Raw genomic sequence first — 20,059 nt, forward strand, 5'->3', positions numbered from 1 at the left:
GAGAAATACAAATCAAAACCACAATGAGATACCACCTCATACCTGTCAGAATGGCTAACATTAACAACTCAGGCAAAAACAGATGTTGGTGAGGATGCAGAGAAAGAGGATCTCTTTTGCATTGCTGGTGAGAATGCAAGCTGGTGCAGCCACTCAGGAAAACAGTATGGAGGTTCCTCAAATAGTTAAAAATAGAACTACCCTATGACCAAGCAATTGCACTACTAGGTATTTATCCAACGGATACAGATGTGATGTTTCGAAGGGGCACATGCACCCCAATGTTTATAGCAGCACCATCGACAATAGCCAAAGTATGGAAAGAGCCCGAATGTCCATGGACGGATGAATGGATAAAGAAGATAGATAGATAGATACACACACACATATACACACACACACACACACACACACACACACACACACACACACACAGACAATGGAGTATTACTTGGCAATCAAGAAGAATGAAACCTTGCCATTTGCAACTACATGGATGGAATTAGAGGATATTATGCTAAGTGAAATTAGTCAGAGAAAGACAAATATCATATGACTTCCCTCATATAAGGAATTTGAGACACAAAACAGATGAACATAAGGGAAGGGAAGCAAAAATAATATAAAAACAGGGAGGGGCCAAAATAGGGGGTTTCTGGAGGGGTTGTGTGAGGGGGGGATGGGCTAAATGGGTAAGGAGCATTAAGGAATCTACTTCTGAAATTATTATTTTACTATATGCTAACTAACTTGGATGTAAATTTAAAAATTAATTAATTAATTTAAACAATAAAATAAATGTTAAAAAGTGAATAATCTACTACATTTACTATATATTCACCTTTCTAGTGAGATTTATTCTTTCACATGTTTTCTTGTTGTTAGTTAACACCCTTTCTTTTCAACTTAAAAAAAATCCCATTAATACTTCCTGTAAGGCTGGTTTAGTGCTGATAAACTCCAGCTTTTCTTGCCTGGAAAACTGTTTCTCTCTCCCTCAATTCTGAATATATTCTTGGTTAGGAGTTTTTTTCAGTATTTTGAATATGTCATTCCACTTTCCTCTGACCTGCAAATTTTGTGCTGAAAAATCTATTAGTCTTATGGGGATTCTCTTTTACCCCAAAAGTTATTTTTCTCTAGCATAATGTATAAGCTTGTCAAATCACTATGTTGTGCACCTGACACTAATGTAACATTGTGTTTCAACTATGCTTCAATAAAAAAGTTGTTTTCCTTTTTTTTTTTTTTAAAAAAAAGAGAGAACTACAGGGAAATATCCCTGATGAATAAGGCTACAAAAATTCTCAACAAAATACTAGCAGAAAGAATTCAACAATACATTAAAAAATCATTCACCATGATCAAGTGGGATTTATACCTGGGTTGCAAGGGTGATCCAATATTCACAAATCAATGAATGTGATACATCACATAAATAGGACAAAGGATAAGAACCGTATGATCATTTCAATAGACAAAGAAAAACCATCTGACAAAGTACAACATCCATTCATGATAAAAACCCTCAACAAAGCAGGTTTGGAGGAAGCTTACCTCAACATAGTAAAGGCCTTATATGGAAAACCCACAGTGAATATCAAAGGCGATATTTAAAAATGGAGAGGTTATCCTCTAAGGACAGGAAGAATACAAAGATGTCCATCCCCAAACTTTTTTCAACATAGTACTAGAAGTCTTAACCATAGCAATTAGACAACAAAAAGAAATAAAAGGCATACAAATTAGGAAGAAGTAAAACTTTCAGTATTTGAAGATAACATGACGGTATATAGAAAACTCATAAGACGCCATTAAAAAACTGCACAAATTGATAAATGAATTTAGTAAAGTTGCAGAATACGAAGTCAATACATAAATCTGTTGCATTTCTAGATAGCCCTAATGAAGCTATCATTACAGAACAGAAAGAGAAACTAAGGACTTAATCCCATGTACAATTGCACCAAACACAATAAGATAGCTAGTAAGAGACCTAAACAAAGAGGTGAAAGACCTGTATTCTGAAAACTATTTAAACACTGATGAAAGAAATTGAAGATGACACAAAGAAATGGAAAGATATACCATGCTCATGGATCAAAAGAACAAATATTGCTAAATGTCTATACTACCCAAAGCAAGTTACACATTTAACTAAATCCCTAAAAAAAATACCAACAGCATTTTTCACAGAACTAAAACAAACAATTCTAAATTTTATATGGAACCATAAAAGACCCCAAATTCCCAAAGCAATATTGAAAAAGAAAAACAGGGGCACTTGGGTGGCTCAGTCAGTGAAGCATCTGACTCTTGAGTTCAGATCAGGTCATGATCTCATGGTCATGGGATTGAGCCCTGCATCAGGCTGTGAGCTGACAGCACAGAGCCTACTTGGGAGTCTCTCTCTCCCTCTCTCTCTGCCCCTCACCCACTTCTGTATACATGCTCTCTCTCTCACTCACTCACTCTCTCTCTCAAAATAAATAAATAAACATAAAAAGAGAAAGAAAAGCTGGAGGCATCACAACTCCACATTTCAAGTTATATTACAAAGCTGTAGTAATCAAAACAATATGGTACTGGTACAAATATTGATATGTAGATCAATAGAACAGAATAGAAAACCCAGTAATAAACCCACATCTATATAGTCAATTAATCTTTGACAAAGCAGGAAAGAATATCTGATGGGAAAAGGACAGTCCTTTCAACAAATGGTATTGGGAAAACGGCTCAGCTACACGAAAGAGAAAGAAACTGGACCATTTCTTACACCATACATAAAAACAAATTTAAAATCGATTAAAGACCTAAATTTGAGTCCTAAAACAATAAAAATCATAGAAGTGAACACAGGAAGTAACCTCTTTGACATCAGCTGTAGCAACCTTTTTTTCAGTAAGTCCCCTGAGGCAAGGGAAACAAAATAAAAAATAAACCATTGCAACTACATGAGAATAAAAAGCTTCTGCCCACCAAAGGAAACAGGCAACAAAACTAAAAGGCAACCTGTGGAATGGGAGAAGATAGTTGCAAATTACATATGTGATAAAGGGTTAGTATCAAAAGTGTATAAAGAACTTATAAAATGCAACATCCAAAAAACAAATAATCTAATTTTAAAGTGGGTAGAAGGGGTGGGGCACCTGGGTGGCTCAGTAGGTTAAGCGTCTGACTTCAGCTCAGGTCATGATCTCACAGTTCGTAGGTTCGAGCCTTGCATCAGGCTCTGTTCTGACAGGTCAGAGCCTGGAGTCTACTTTGGATTCTGTGTCTCCCTCTCTCTCTCTGGCCCTCAACTGCTCACACTCTGTCTCTCTCTCTCTTTCAAAACTAAATAAACATTTTTTAAAAATTTAAAATGGGAAGAAGACATAGACATTTCTTCAAAGAAGACATCCAGATGGTCAACAGACACATGAAAAGATGTTCATCATCACTTACCATCAGGGAAATGCAAATCAAACCTACAATGCGGTATCACCTCACACCTGTCAGAAAGGCTAAAATTAACAACACAAGAAACAACAGGTGTTAGCAAAGATGTAGAGTAAAAGAACACTCATGCACTGTTGGTGCAAATGAAAACTGAGGCAGCCACTCTGGAAAACAATATGAAGTTTTGTTTGTCAAAAAGTTAAAAATAGAACTAGCCTAAGATCCAGCATTTGCACTACTGGGTATTTAAGCAAAGAATACAAAAACACTAATTCAAGGAGCTATATGTACCCCTATAATTATAGCAGCATTGTTTACAATAGCCAAGATATGGAAGTAGCCCAAGTGTCCATAGATTGATGGATAAAGAAGAGGCATATATATTATATATATATTATTCATATATGCATTCATATATTTTTATGCTGAATAAAAAATATATATGTAATTCCATATAATGTATGGAATATATTATATATTTATTATATATTATATATGGAATATTATGTATTATATATGGAATATTATATATGGAATATTATTCAGCATAAAAATAATGAAATCTTGCCATTTTTGATAAGATAGAGGGAGCTAGGGAGTATAATGCTAAGTGAAATAAGACAGAGAAAGACAAATACCATATGATTTCACTCATATGTGGAATTTAATAAACAAAACAAAGGGAAAAAAACTGGGTATTGTTTGGAAGTGTGGAATCATAATATTGTACACCTCAAACTAATATAATACTGTACGTTAACTAACTAGAATTAAAATAAAAACTTAAAAACCCAACATCTACAAATTAAATTTCCTGTCTTTTGTGGACACAGCTCATAGTGCCCCAAAACAATTACAAAGTAACATCAGAGATCTCTGATCATAACAATATATAATCATGATAAATTTTTAAATATTGCAAAGTTACCAAATGTGACACAGAGACACAAAGTCATCAAATGCTCTTGGAAAAGCCAGGCTGATAGACTTATTTTACACAGAGCTGCAATAAACTTTCAATTTGTAAAAAAAATACATAAAAAGAAAAATATCTGACAAGCACAATAAAGTAAGTCTAGTAAAATCAGGTATTCTTGTACAAATAAGGAGGTTAAATAAGTAATCAAAAATTTACCAACACAGAAAACTCAGGCTTCAGTATTGAATTCTAATAAACACTTAAAGAAGAATTGACACCAATACTTAAAATCTTCCAAAAGGATTAAAGAAAAGGGAAAATTTCCAACTCTTTTGAAGGCCAGAATTATCCTGATATAAAAAAAAATTACAGATAAATATCCCTAATAAACACAGATGCAAAATCTTCAACAAAATACTTAGCAACGTGAATTCAACAGCAAATTAAAAGGATCATACACAATGAGTAGGTGGGATTTATCCTCAGAATGCAAGGATTATTCAATATAAGTAAGTTGATTTATAAACACCACATTGATTGAAAAAGAAAAATTACATAACTATTTCAATAGTTGCAGAACAGATACTTGATGTAATTTAACACCTTTTCATCATTTAAAAAAATAGCAAAACTCTTGAAACTATGTATAAAAGAATTTATGTCAACACAATAAAAGCTATATATGAAAAGCCCATGGCTAACCTCTAAATTGTTGACTTTATGGGCATTGAATTGTTTGTTGTATTCTTATCTTTTTAATATTTGTAAAATCTGTAATAATGTCTTCTTTCTTATTCCTGATGTTGGTGGTATTTGGCTTCTCATTGATTTTTCTTGCTCAGTCTAGTTAAAGGTTTTCAACTTATTGATTTTCTGACATTTTTTCTGTTTTCATCAATTTCTGCTGTAGTATGATTTTTCCTTTCTTTTTATTGCTTTAGGGTAAATTTGTTCTTATTTGGCTAGTTTCTTAACATTGACATTTATAATACTTGAGATTGTCGTTTTTTCTAACATAAGTATCTTATGCTATCAATTTCCCTCGGTGGCTTAGTCGGTTGAGCATCCAACTTTGGCTCAGGTCACGATCTCATGGTTCGTGGGTTCAAGCCCCACATCGGGCTCTGTGCTGACAGCTCAGAGCCTGGAGCCTGCTTCAGTTTCTGTGTCTTCCTCTTTCTCTGTCCTTCCCCCACTCACTCACTCACTCTCAAAAATAAACATTAAGAAATTTTTTTTAATTTCCCTCTAAGTAAAACTCCTGTGGCATTCCTATAACTTTTTTTTTTTATTGCAGTAAGATCGCTTAATGGATATCTACTCTCATAACAAGTTTTTGAATGTAATATAAAGTACTGTTACATATACTGTTAAATCTTCTGTTGTACAGTAGATCTCATCTTGCATGATTAAAACGTTATCCATTGAACAAGAACTCTTAATTCCACCTTCTCCCCAACCATTGGCAAACATTTTACACGCTTCTTCTATGAGTTTGGTGAGGGGTTGTGATCAAGAAAAGGAAATGTCTTGGGGCACCTGGATGGCTCAGTCGGTTGAGTGTCTGACTTCAGCTCAGGCCATGATCTCATGGTCTGTGAGTTCGAGCCCTGCATTGGGCTCTGTGCTGACAGCTCAGAGCCTGGAGCCTGCTTCAGATTCTGTGTGTCCCTCTCTCTCTGCTCCTCCCCCGCTCATGCTGTCTCTCTCTCTATCTCTCTCTGTCAAAAATAAACATTAAAAAAATTTTTATAAGAAAGGGAAATGTCTAAGGCCCATGGGAATCAGACCACAATTTGAATAGAAAAGTGATTACATAGGATGTTTGTTTCAGAATTATCTATTAACCTGTTCATAAATGTTTTATGCATTTTTATATTATACATAATATAGTTTAAGGACACTTGTTCTGTATTATTTCAAATGTATATTAATTATTATAAAAATTCAACATAAGGTCTGAGAGTACACTTACTAAACTTACAATAGTGGCTATTTTTGGAAAAAGAAAAGGCTCTAAGTACTTACATTTGGCTAAGTGGGTTTTCATTTCATCTGGATTGTTTAAATTTTTACAGAAATAAATTTACTTATAACTTGGGTAAGTGATTTTAAAAATGAGAATAGCCAACAAGTAAATAAATGGGAAAAATCTATTTGAAAAATTTATAGGAATCAACTTTATATATAGGATATCTATATCAATATTGATATAGATATATAAGGATATACCCTTATATAAAGGATTCAATGGTGAGAATCAGATGGATATGTCTGCATCCTAATCTATAAAACCAGTAAATTTAATCTTATTGGGGAAAAAAAGAGTGCTTGTATAAACAAGATCATCCTGGATTTTCTGGATACATCTTAGTTCAAACAACAAATGTCCTTAAAAGAGACATAAGGAGAGCAGAGAAGGCTATATAAAGGTGGAGGCAGATGGGAGTGATATAGCCAGAGGAAATGTCAGTAAAGAAGGTAAATTCCTTGAAAGAATAAAATCTTTTGTAATTAAAATAAGAAAACACTAACCTGGCTTCTTTGTTTATTTGATCACCGTATCCCACTGTTTTCACAACAGTTAATTTCAATTGAACATTACTTTCCTGAAGTTCATATGTCTGAATTTTAAGTCCAACATTTGAGTAAAAATGTGAGGATTTCTTGTCTTTCAAATTAGTATTGAATAATGTGTCGATGAGTGTTGATTTTCCAATTCCAGTTTCCCCTGTAATAAACATAGATACATTATCTAGGGACATAAAATGGCTAAGAAGAAGTAACGCTTAACCCAAATACATCAATGACTATAATGTCCTTTAAAGTATACATGTTTAGGGGCTCCTGAATGGCTCAGTTGGTTGAGTGTCCAACTCCAGTTCAGGTCATGATCTCACAGTTCATGGGTTCAAACCCCACACTGGGATCTATGCTGACAGCTCAGAACCTGTAGCTTGCTTCAGATTCTGTCTCCTTCTCTCTCTGCCCCTTCCCCTGCTTATGTGTGTGCACTCTCTCTCTCTCTTTCAAAAATAAATAAATAAATAAAATGCATTTTAAAAATCTTGTGAATAAAAATGAGGTATACATGTTTCTCTTGACTCTCTCAGTCATTAATATATAGAAAAAATATACACGAAAACATATCAGATTTTGAAGAGCACTGAAACATCCAAAGGAAATAAAAGTCTAGGGGCACCTGGGTGGCTCAGTCACTTAAGCGTCCAACTTTTGGTTTCAGCTCAGGTCATGAGCTCATGATTCATGGATTCTAGCCCCACATTGGCCTCTGTACTGACAGTGTGGAGCCTGCTTGAGATTCTCTCTCTCCATTTCTCTCTGCCCCCCCCCTCACTCTGTCTCTCTCAAAAACAAATAAAAATTTATTTGTATAAAAAGTCTAAGTAATGTGACTAACATGATGGGAACAAATACAGATAGAAGGACATGGTCTTGAATTAGCAGCACCAGTGTTACACTACTTTAGATAAGTTGGAGTAAGCATTTGAGAAAATTAAGTACTAATACAGATGAGGAATCAGGCACTTACCCACACAGAGAATATTAAAAGAAAATCCTTGTTGAATAGATTGGTTTACCAACTGATGAGGCAAACATTCAAAACCAAAATGACCAAGCATTGTTAAGCAACGGACACTATCTCCTCTTTGCTTAAAAACACAAAAATAAAACAATTAATTAAAATTAGTAATATCATTTGAAAAAATAATTTTAATAATAGGTTTAAGAAATTAGAATTATCATTTGATTATCATAACTCAGACAAGATTTGAATTAAGTAAATTTGTGAACAAGTAAGTCTTGTCCAGACACATAGTTTTTGCTTTCAATTTTAAAAATAGTAAATCTGGAGGAGGGAGAGGAAGATGGCAGCAAAGTAGGAGGACCCTAGCCTCATCTTGTCTCTTGAACACAAATAGATAACTATAAAATCATCCTAAATACTCCAGAAATCAATCTGAAGACAGACAGATCAAACTCCACAACGAAGGGAGAGAAGAGGCCACATCAAAGAAAGTATGAAGTGCAGAGAAGTGGTATAGGGGAGAAAAAGATTATGGGTGCTTCAGAAAGGAGGGAGCCAGCATCAGAGAGAAGGGTGAGAAAGAGAGGAGCACAGAGGGGAACACCCAAGGAGAATATTTTACATAAGTCATTGGTTTGGAAAACTAGAGGGGCTGAATTTCATGAGTTCTTGCAACCAATGGTGCTTAAAGCCTGGAGTTTTAAAGGTGAGCTGGCTTGTCTGGGAGAGAGCCCCAAGGACATTTTTCTGCTCCTGGATATAAGGCAGGCAAACAACCCAGGGGCAGATCCCATGGAAACAGAACTCCAAAGAATGCCTGGGCACACAGTGGGGAAAGTATTTGCTCTTCTCTGAGCACATACCAAAGAGACATCATTCACAGATGCCTCTGTGGGAACATAAGAGCTACCTGGCACCATTTCAGTCCCCTGCCCCTCAGCATAAACAAAGAGCCACCTGTGGAAGCAGTGCAGTGCCCACACTAACTTGCTTGCACAAAGCCCACTCCCTGCACTCTGATGGGACTGCCCTTCTCATTCAAGCTCGCCTCAAGCACAATGGGGTGGACCCCTCCCTTAGAAGGCAAGCACAAACCCCTGTCCACATCATGTCTCCTGACCAGAGAATTTTATGGGCACTTAGTTCTGGTGGAGGTAGTGTCAGGTCTCATTCATAAGCAGACCAGAACACATCTAATTAAAACTCACAACATTTAGGCCAGGGACCAAACAATGCCCACAACAGGCAAGGAGAACCTCTGCAGATGACTGGCCTGAAGGATAGAGCAGCCAAAACACAATAGCAGAGTGCATGCAGCACACATCCAGACACTTACTGAAATGACAGGCTGGGGATGTTACATGATCTCTTCTTCATAAGGCCATTATTTCAGAATAGAGACATAGCTGGCTTTTCTAACAGAGAGAAGGCAGAGACATAAAATGCAAAGATGGAGTGATTGATCACAAATGAAAGAACAAAATAAGGCCATGGCCAGTGAAACAGATACAAGTAACATGTCTGATGGAAAATTTAAAGCAACCATCATAAGAATACTATCAGGGCTTGAGAAAAGAATGGAAGACATCAGACACCCTTACCACAGATATAAAAGACTTAAAACGAATCAGTCAGAGATAAAGAATACAATGAACGATGTTAGAAACAGGCCTGATGCAATGAACAGTAGGGTGGAAGAAGCAGAGGAATGAATTAGTGACACAGAAGACAAAATAATGGAGAAGATGGCAGCAAAGTAGGAGGACCCTAGGCTTGTCTCATCCCTTGAACACAATTAGATAGCTATCAAATCGTTCTAAATAATCCAGAAATCAACCTGAAGACTGGCAGAACAAGCTCCATAACTAAAGGGAGAGAAAGAAGCCACATCAAAGAATGTAGGAAGTGTGGAGACACGGTTTAATGGAGAAATGCTGCAGAGAAGTGCTGCAGAGGGGAAGCAGCTGTGTTCACAGGAAAAAGCAAGAGAGAGTGAGCACACAAGGGAAAGAACACACAAGGAGAACATTTCCCCTAAAGCCATTGGCTGGAAAAACAAGAGGGGTTGATTTTTTGTGAGTTCTTGCAACCAGCAGCGTTTAAAGATGAGTTTTAAAGGTCCACAGGCTTTGCTGGGATTGAGTCCTGAAGACACTGATTTATTCCTAGAGATAAGGCAGGCAAACAACTGGGGGTTTGGGGGGAGGAGACGGTGAGGGGAATGGGGAGGCAGAAGGCATGGGATCAGTAATCTGAAGAATGCCTGGGGCACACAGTGGGGGAGATTATTTGCTGCTCATGGAGTGCATCTCTGAGAGCCAGCATTCACAGAGTTGACTCTCTGGGGACAAAGGAGCCAGCTGGTGCTATTTCCCTCTGCAGCCCCTCAGCATATACACAGAGCCACCTGCTGGAAATAGCACAGCACTGACACTGGCTGCCTAACTTGCTTATACCAAGTCTCACCCTCTGTGCTCTGGTGCAACTGCCCTTCTCAGTCAAACTTGTCTCAGTCCCAGTGAAGTTGGCCCTTCCCCAAGAAGACTACTACAAGCCTTTGCCCACACCGTGTCCCTAAAGCCTGGAGGTTTTTTTTTTTTTAATTTTTTTAACGTTTATTTATTTTTGAGACAGAGAGAGACAGAGCATGAATGGGGGAGGGTCAGAGAGAGGGAGACACAGAATCTGAAACAGGCTCCAGGCTCTGAGCTGTCAGCACAGAGCCCAATGTGGGGCTCGAACTCATGGACCGTGAAATCATGACCTGAGCCAGTCGGCCGCTTAACCGACTGAACCACCCAGGCACCCCTAGCCTGGGGTTTTAAAAGTCAGCAGGCTTGGCTGGGAGAGATCCCAGAGGGCACTGTGCTGCTCCCGGATAAAAGGTAAGCAATAATCCAGAAGCAGAGAGTCTGGACACAGACATCTCAAAAATGCCTGGGTCAAACATGGAGAGATTATTTGCTCTTCTTGGAGTGCTTCTCTGAGAAGCAGCATTCAAGGAGTCACCTCTACAGGAACAAAGGAGACAGCTTATGTCAGTTCCCTCCTTCAACCCTCATATAAACATAGACACACCTGCAGTAAGCAGGCAGTACCAAGACTGGCTGCCTAACCTGCCTGCACCAAATCCCACACCCCTACACTCTGGCACAACTGCCCTTATCAGTCAAGCTTACCTCGGTACCAGCACAGCAGGCCCCTTCCCCAGAAGAAAGACCAGCATAAACACCTGGCCACACCATGTCTCCTGACCAGGAAGATCTGCAGGGCTTCAGTAGTATCAGGTCTCATTCAACAAACAGATAAGGCCATACCTAGTTAAAACTCCACATTCTGGCCAGGGACCCAACATTGCCCACTGCAGGCAAGGAGAGCCTGCAGATGCATGGTATGAAGAATAGAGCAAATAGCAGTGCATGCAGCACACACCAGAGACACTTCCTAAAGTGACAGGCCCTGGACATTTATGACCTCTTCTTCATAAGCTATTACTCTAGGGAGCAGGAAACATACAGGCTTGTAACACACAGAAGAAGGCAGAGACTTACACAAAATGCCATGACAGAGGAATTCATCCTAAATGAAACAACAAGATAAGGTCACAACCAGAGATCTAAGAAAGGCAGATATAAGTAACATGTCTGATGGAGAATTTAAAGCAAAAATAATAAGTATATTCTCTGGGTTTAAAAAAAGAATAGAAGAAGAGCACCTTGGTGGCTCACTTAACTAATTGTCTGACTCTTGATTTTGGCTCAGGTCATGATCTCATGGTTCATGAGTTCAAGCTCTGCATCAGGCTCTGTGCTGACAGTATGGAGCCTGCTTAGGATTCTCTCTCTCTCTCTCTCTCTGTCTAATTCAAAAAAAACTCAAAAAAAAAAAAAAATGAATATTTTAAAAGAAAAGAAGAGAGGAGTCCTGGGTGGGTCAGTCGGTTGAGCATCCGACTTCAGCTCAGGACATGATCTCGCGGTCTGTGGGTTCAAGCCCCATGTCGGGCTCTGTGCTGACAGCGCAGCCTGGAGCCTGCTTCAGATTCTGTCTCCCTCTCTCTCTGCCCCTTCCCCGCTCATGCTCTGTCTCTCTCTCTGTCAAAAATAAACTTTAAAAAAATTTTTTTTAAAGAAAAGAAGAGATCAGTGAGACCATTACCACAGATATAAAAGAGTTCAAAAAGAATCAATCAGAGATGAATAGTGCAATAAATGAGATTGGAAACAGGCTTGATGCAATGAATAGCAGAGTGGAAGAAGCAGAGGAATGAATTAGTGATAGAAGACAAAGTAAGAGAAATTAAAAAAGCTAAACAAAATAAGAAAGAATTATGCAACATGAGATAGACTTAAGGAACTCAATGACTGCATCAAATGTAATAACATTTGTATTACAAGAGTCCCACAAGAAGAAGACAGAGAAGAGGGGGCAAAACATTTATTTGAAGAAATAGTAGCTGAAAACTTCCCTAATTTGAGGAAGGAAACAGACATCCAGATCCAGGAGGCACAGAGAACTCCCATCAAAATCAACAAAATGGAGCCTCTGGGTGGCTCAGTCGGTTAAGCATCCAACTTCAGCTCAGGTCATGATCTCACGGTTTGTGAGTTCAAGCCCCGCATTGAGATCTGTACTGACAGCTCAGAGCCTGGAACCTGCTTCAGATTCTGTGTCTCCATCTCCCTTTGTCCCTCCCCCACTCACACTCTGTCTCTCTTTCTGGCTCTCAAAAATAAACAAACATTTAAAAAAATTTTTAAATCAACAAAAGCAAGCCAACAGCAAGATATATTGTAATTACATTTGCAAAGTAGAGTGAAAGAAAACATCTTTAAAGCAGCAAGACTAAAGAAGTCCTTAACTTACAAGGGAAAACCCATAAGGCTAGCTGGAGATTTCTCAATAGACACTTGACAAACCAAATGGGAGTGGCATGATATATTCAAAGTGCTGAATGGGGAAAACTGCAGTCAAGAATATTTTCCAGCATGGCTATCATTCAGAATAGAAGGAAAAATAGAGTTTCCCAGACAGACAAAAACCAAAGGAATTACTGACCACTAAACAGCCCTGAAAGAAATATTAAAGGGGATTCTTTGAGTGGAAAGACCAAAAGTGGCAAAGAAAGAAGAGACCAAAGGTGGCAAAGACAAGAAAAGATCAGGAAAAATCTCCAGAAACAATGACAAAACAAGTAATGATGTGGCACTGAATATATCTATCAATAATTACTTTGAATATAAATGGACTTAACACTCCAATCAAAAGCCATAGGGTGTCAGAATGGATTTAAAAAAACAAGACCCTCTTATATGCTGCCTATGAGACTCATTTTAGACCTGAAGACACCTGCAGATTGAATGTGAGGGGATTGAGAAATATTGACATGCAATGGACATGAAAAGAAAGGTGGAGTTGTCATACTAATACACGAAAAATGGACTTCAAAAAAAAAAGTCAGTAGTAAGAGACCAAAAAGGGCACTATGCCATAATAAGGGGGACAATCCAACAAGGTCTAAAAATTATAAATATTTATGCACCCAACATGAAACACCAAAATATATTTTAAAAGTTAACAACAAATATAAAAGTACTCATTGATAATAATACCATAATATTAGGGGATTTTAACACCCCATTTATATCAATGGAGAGAACATCCAAACAGAAAATCAACAAGGAAACAATGGCTTAGAATGACACACTGGACCAGATGGACTTCACAGATATATTCAGAACATGCTAATCTAAAATAGCAGAATACAGATTCTTTTTAGTCTACATGGGAGATTCTCCTGAATAAATCACATACTAGGTCAAAAATCAGGCCTCAAAAGGACAAAAATATTGAGATCATACCATGCATATTTTCTGACCACAACACTATCAAACTTGAAGTAAACCATGAGAAAAAGTCTGGAAAGAGCTTGAACACATGGAGGTTAAACAACATGCAACTAAACCATGAATGGGTGACACAGGAAATAAAAGAATAAGGAAATACATGGAAACAAATGAAAATGAAAACAGAACGGTTTAAAACCTTTGAGATGTGGCAAAGTGATCCTAATAGGGAAGTAGATAGTAATATAGGCCCACCTAAACAAGCCAGAAAAATCTCAAGTAAACAATCTAATCTTACCCTTAATGGAGCTCAACAAAGAACAACAAATGAAGCCTGCAGCCAGCAGAAGAAGGGAAATAACAAAAATTAGAGAAGAAATAAATGACATAGAAACTAAAAGACAACAAAAAACCCACAATAGAACAGATCAATGAAACCAGGAGCTGGTTCTTTGAAAAAATTAATAAAATTGATAAACCCCTAGCCAGACTTACAAAATAAAAAAGACCCAGATAAATAAAATCACAAATGAAAGAGGAGAAATAATAGCCAACACCACAGAAATACAGTTATTGGACAATATTATGAAAAACTATATGCCAACAAATTGGACAAACTGGAAGAAATGGATAAATTCCTAGAAGTATATAAGCTACCAAAACTGAAACAGGTAAAAGGAAAACTTCGACAGACCAATAACCATAAGAGAAATTATATCAGTAATAAAACATCTCCCAACAAACAAAAGTCTAGGGCTAGATGACATCACAGATGAATTCTACCAAACAATTAAAGAAGAGTTAATATCTATTCTTCTCAAATTATTCCAAAAAATAGAAGTGGCAGGAAAACTCCAAACTCATTCTCTGAAGCCAGTATTAGCCTGGTACCAAAACCAGATAAAGACTCCACTAAAAAAAGAATTACAGGACAGTATAACTGATGAATATGGGTGCAAAAATTCTCAATAAAATACTAGCAAATCGAATCCAACAGTACATTAAAAAAAAATCATTCACCATGATCAAGTGGGATTTATTCCTGGCTACAAGCGTGGTTCAATATTCACAAATCAACCATATATATCACACTAAGAAAAGAAAGGGTAAGAACCATATAATCTCAATGGATGCAGAAAAAGCATTTGACAAAATACAGCAACCATTCTTGATAAAAACCCTCAGCAAAGTAAGGGTAGATGGAACATACCTCAACATCATAAAGGCCATATACAAAAGACTCACAGCTAATATAATCCTCAGTGAGGAAAAACTGAGAGCTTTTCCTCTATCGTCAGGAACAAGACAGGCATGTTCTCTCCCACTATTACTACTTAATATAGTACGGCAATCTTATCCTCAGCAATCAGGCAACAAAAAGAAATAAAAGACATCCAAATCAGCAAGGAAGAAAGCAAACTTTCACTATATGCAGATGACATAATACTCCATATAGAAAACCCAAAAGATTTGACCAAAAGCGTCTAGAACACATGAATTCAGTAAAGTCTCGGGATATAAAATCAACATGCAGAAATATGTATTTCTATACACCAATAAGGAAGCAGCAGAAATAGAAATTAAGGAATTGGTCCCATTTACAACTGCACCTAAAATAATAAGATATCTAGGAATAAACCTAACCCAAGAGGTGAAAGACCCGTACCCTGAAAGTTATAAAACACTGATGAAGGAAACAAAAGATGACACAAAGAAATAGAAAGACATTCTATGACCTGAATCAAAAGAACAAATATTGTTTAAATGTCCATACTACCCAAAGCAATCTACACACTTATTGCAGTCCTTATCAAAATAACAATAGCATTTTTTCATTGAACCAGGAAAAAACTATCCTAAAACCTGTATGGAATGAACAAGGACTAAAAATAACCAAAGCAACCTTGAAACAGAAAAGCAAAGCTGGAGCCATCACAATTCTAGACTTCAAGTTATATCACAAAGCTGTAGTCACCAAAATACTATGATACTGGCACAAAAATATATACATAGATAAATGGAACAGAATAGAAAACCCAGAAATAAACCCACAACTATGTGGTGAATTAATATTCAACAAAGTAGGAAAGAATATCCAATGGAAAAAAAGACAGTCTCTTCAACAAATGGTGTTAGGAAAACAGTTCAGCAACATGCAAAAGAAAGGAACTGGACCACTTCCTTACACCATATACAAAAATAAATTCAAAATGGATTAAAGACTTAAATGTGAGATAGGAAAGACCTAAATATGAGATAGAGAATAACATATGCAATAACCTCTTTGACATTAGCTATAGCAACTTCTTTCTAGATATGTCTCCTGAGGCAAGAGAAACAAAATCAAGAATAAACTATTGGGACTCAACATATAAAAAACAAATAATCCAGTTAAGAAATGGGTAGAAGACATGAATATACACTTTTCCAAAGAAGACATCCAGATGGCTAACAGACACATGAAAAAATGCTCAACATTGCTCAACATCAGGGAAATACAAATCAAAACCACAATGAGATACCACCTCACACCTGTCATAATGGCTAAAATTAACTACTCAGGAAACAACAGATGTTGGTAAAGGATGCAGAGAAAGAGGAACCCTCTTGCACTCTTGACAGAAATGCAAATTTGTGCAGACATTTTGGAAAATGGTATGGAGGTTTAAAAATAGAACTACTCAATTATCCAGCAATTGCACTCTTGGGTCTTTACTCAAAGGATACAAAAATACTAATTCAAAAGGATACATGCACCCTGATGTTTGTAGCAGCATTATCAACAATCACCAAATTATGGAAAGAGTCCTAATGCCCATTGACTACAACTGTATACAGAAGAATTGGCCATATATATATATATAAAATGGAATATTACTCAGCAATAGCAAGAATGAAATCTTTCCATTTGCAATAACATGAATGGAGCAAAAGAGTATTGTGCTAGGTGAAATAAGTCAGTCAGAGAAACACAAACACCATATGATTTCACTCATATGTGGAATTTAAGAAACAAAACAAATGAACATAGTGGGGGAAATAGAGGCAAATAGAAAAACAGACTCTTAACTATAGAGAACAAATTGATGGTTATCAGAGGGGAGGTGGGAAGGGTGATGTGGTAAATAAGTGATGGGGATTAAGGAAGATACTTATTGTGATGAGCACTGAGTGTTGTATGTAAGTGTTGAATCACTAAATTTTACACCTGAAACTGATATTACACTGTATGTCAACTAACTGGAATTTAAATAAAAACTTGGTGTAAAAAAAGATGTGGCATATATACACAATAGAATATTACTTGGCCGTAAAAAAAGAATGAGAACCTGCCATTTGCAACAACATGGATGGACCTAAAGTGTATAATGCTAACTGACATGAGTCACTTAGAGAAAGACATATATCATATGATTTCACTTATATTTGGAATTTAACAAACAAAAAACATAAAGAAAAAAAGACACACAAAAAACCAGACTCTTAAATACAAAGAAGAAACTGGTGGTTATCAGAAAACAGGAAGGTGGGAGAATGAATGAAATAGATAAAAAGGGACTAAGAGTTCATTAATTATTATGAGCACTGAGTAATGTATTGAATTGTTTAATCATATTGTATGTCTGAAACTAATATAAAACAATATGTTAATTACACTTCAATAAAAAACAATTAAATGAGTCTACTTAAGCCTTGAATTCCAATACAGGAGAGAGATTAAAAAAAAAAACAAGATAGACATCCTCACATATTGATGGTTGTAGCATAAATTGACATAATATCTTTATAGAGTGACTTGCTAATTACTATCAAATTTTAAATTGCATATACTTTCTGATCCAATAATTTCATTTCTAACAAAATACATGAAACATATATATGAAAAAGTATGTAGGAGGATATTCAATGCAGCATGATACAGAATTGTGAAAACGAAAAAGAAGAAGAAAAAATGAGGAGGAGGAAGAAGAAGAAAGAGAAACAGAAAAAAAAAAAAGCCCAGAAGTTACCTTACCACTACTTAGAGGGGCTGGCTATTGAAAAAAAGTACATTTATAATAGCAAAAGTACAGAGCTATTAAAAAGAATAAGGTTGATCTGTGTGCTGATATGAAAACTTGTCCAAAGATTAGTTACTGCTGGTGAAAAACTAGGTTGAGAGGAGTGTTTTCTCTTTCCTATTGTTTGAGCATGATGAGGGAACAAACTAAGTTGCCAATTGTAAAATGGTTAAAAAAAGTTGGAAGGTTACTTGCTAAAGGGTATGTACTGAGCATTTCTACCTTAGCTTAAAGTGTGACTAATTGGCCTTTGGTATCCCTTCTAATTCTAAAATTTTATTATTTTAATATCATGTAAACAAAGGAATGTTCACCATGATTTAATGCAAAAGAGGGGCCAAAGATATTATGTCATGGACATAAGTCAGTGGTTTCGTTTCTGAGACATGACTTTGACAGTAGTTTAAAAAGCAGTGAAGATGAAAGGTGGATCAAGTGTGATTTTAAGCATGTGACTGATAGAAAAACAAATATTGAATAAGCCATTCTCTTCAGAGGAGTAACAGTGAGAAGGAAAAGAGAAAAAAATATGGTAGTTTGGATATGCATGTTTGGGGGGAAGAGAAAATACCAAGAGAGCCATTAGGTACTAAGACATAAATGAGCACTATTTAACATAGATCAATGTTCACATATATATTTGACATCTGCTCAAAAGGAATTCTAAAACTCACTTTTCACTCATTCAGGCACACTACTCTCTTTTTTAGTGTAAATTTGTATGTGAATTATTGTAAGTTGTCCCTAGAACAGAGGCTTATCTTAAAATGTAACTTGTTTCAATCTCCCACTGAGCAAAGAAATAAACAGCCACCCAACCACTTCCTAAAATAACTTCACTTAAAAGTTATTTATTATCAGCACATAAATTTCCACAAACACATGCATCAAAATAGTGCTATTCTTCCCACCTAATGGGAGGTTTGTTATTCTTTGCTGTTAAATAAGAATACTACCAAAAAGGTCTGCAAACTCAAGAAACAGGGAACAGTTATTTAAACCAATATTGGTATTTAACTCCAATCAATGTAAAATTTAATTCTTGTGCAAGCATAACAAACACGAATCTTTATGACCTATGTCTATATCATTTTACTGAATCAATATTTTGAAATTACCCAATCTTGTTAAAGTACAAAATTGGAAGTTCTATTTGAAAGATATACTCAACTGTATCTTCATCATGGGGTATTTGTGTGGGCATACACAATGGTTTTTCTGCCATACCAGGCTGAAAGACCTGAAAATGAAGAAATAAAAATCTGTTAAAAATTACTTTATAAGACTATATTCCTTCAATATAATTTAAATCAAAAGAGAGTCTAATAGAGACATTATCCCAGGTTTTGACTTTCAGTCCACACTATTGATCTGTTTTAAATTGTAACTGTTTTGCTAGACAGCCTCCTATATAATATGTAATATTCAACTTAAAATGCACAGTGATACATTTAACCATAAACATGCAGAATAATTTAAAGAAAGGGTAAACTCTCTTTTGAAATCAAGAGGACAGAGAGCATTCTTCTTTAAAGCACTGAGTGTAAAATAGGTAATTTTGCTTTAAAAAGTGCTTAAAAGAACCAGGAAAGGCAAAAATTACTTAACTTTCCAGAGAAGCTTACCAGGGAAGGCTGGGGTGATACAGCTCAAGGAGAGTTGGAAAAGAAGAGCTTATAAAATCTAAACAAGTCCCTTAAACATTGTGCTAAATTAATAAAAAGTGTCATTTATGAAGCACTTATTATGCACCTAGCATTGTGCTGAGTGCTTATGTGCTTTAGCTCCTTTAGTCATCATAATAGATAGATATAGACATATTTTTGTTGCCATATGCCAGTTGAGAAAATTCATATTCAGAAAAATAAGTAACTTACTTGCCCAAGATTTCAGCAATGCAGCAGACACAGGTCTGAACTGACTCCAAAGCTGGTGTTCTTCCTACTGTCCACAGTTATGAACCAAATATTCACTGTGCTTGCAACACTGTGGAACAAGGGAGGGGAGGTACAAAAGAGCATGTGCTGATTTCTAAGCAGAACTGTCTGAGAAGGACATGCTATCCTACTTTTGAGTAGAGCACAAAGATATGAGAATACGGGGCATGATTTAAAAGGAAATATTATATACAAGTATAGCAAAAAGAAAAGTAAATAGTATCAAATAATGGCTCTGTATCATGGTTTCTTCACTTGAGAATAATAATTCCTGAGAATTATTCCACTTTCGTGTATATGTT

The 20,059-nt window shown here is 36.2% G+C and overlaps 1 protein-coding gene across 3 annotated transcripts in view; it reads right to left on the bottom strand.

Annotated features, from left to right (window-relative positions):
- SEPTIN14 (septin 14) overlaps window positions 1-19,809 on the bottom strand; it is a 91,841-nt gene extending 72,032 nt beyond the window's left edge. For 2 of the 3 annotated variants that reach the window (XM_053213328.1, XM_015069856.3), the window contains exons 1-4: window positions 19,698-19,809; window positions 18,992-19,060; window positions 7,917-8,037; window positions 6,899-7,094 (exon numbers count right to left, since the gene is read on the bottom strand). In XM_053213328.1, the coding sequence (XP_053069303.1) occupies window positions 6,899-7,094; window positions 7,917-8,037; window positions 18,992-19,045 (371 nt within the window). In that variant the 5' untranslated portion in view covers window positions 19,046-19,060; window positions 19,698-19,809. The remainder of the gene's footprint in view (window positions 1-6,898; window positions 7,095-7,916; window positions 8,038-18,991; window positions 19,061-19,697) is intronic. The other variant, XM_053213329.1, reaches the window with a different exon arrangement.
- Between the last annotated feature and the right edge of the window lie 250 nt (window positions 19,810-20,059).

Source organism: Acinonyx jubatus, chromosome E3 (assembly GCF_027475565.1).
Source record: "Acinonyx jubatus isolate Ajub_Pintada_27869175 chromosome E3, VMU_Ajub_asm_v1.0, whole genome shotgun sequence".
Lineage (NCBI taxonomy): Eukaryota > Metazoa > Chordata > Mammalia > Carnivora > Felidae > Acinonyx > Acinonyx jubatus.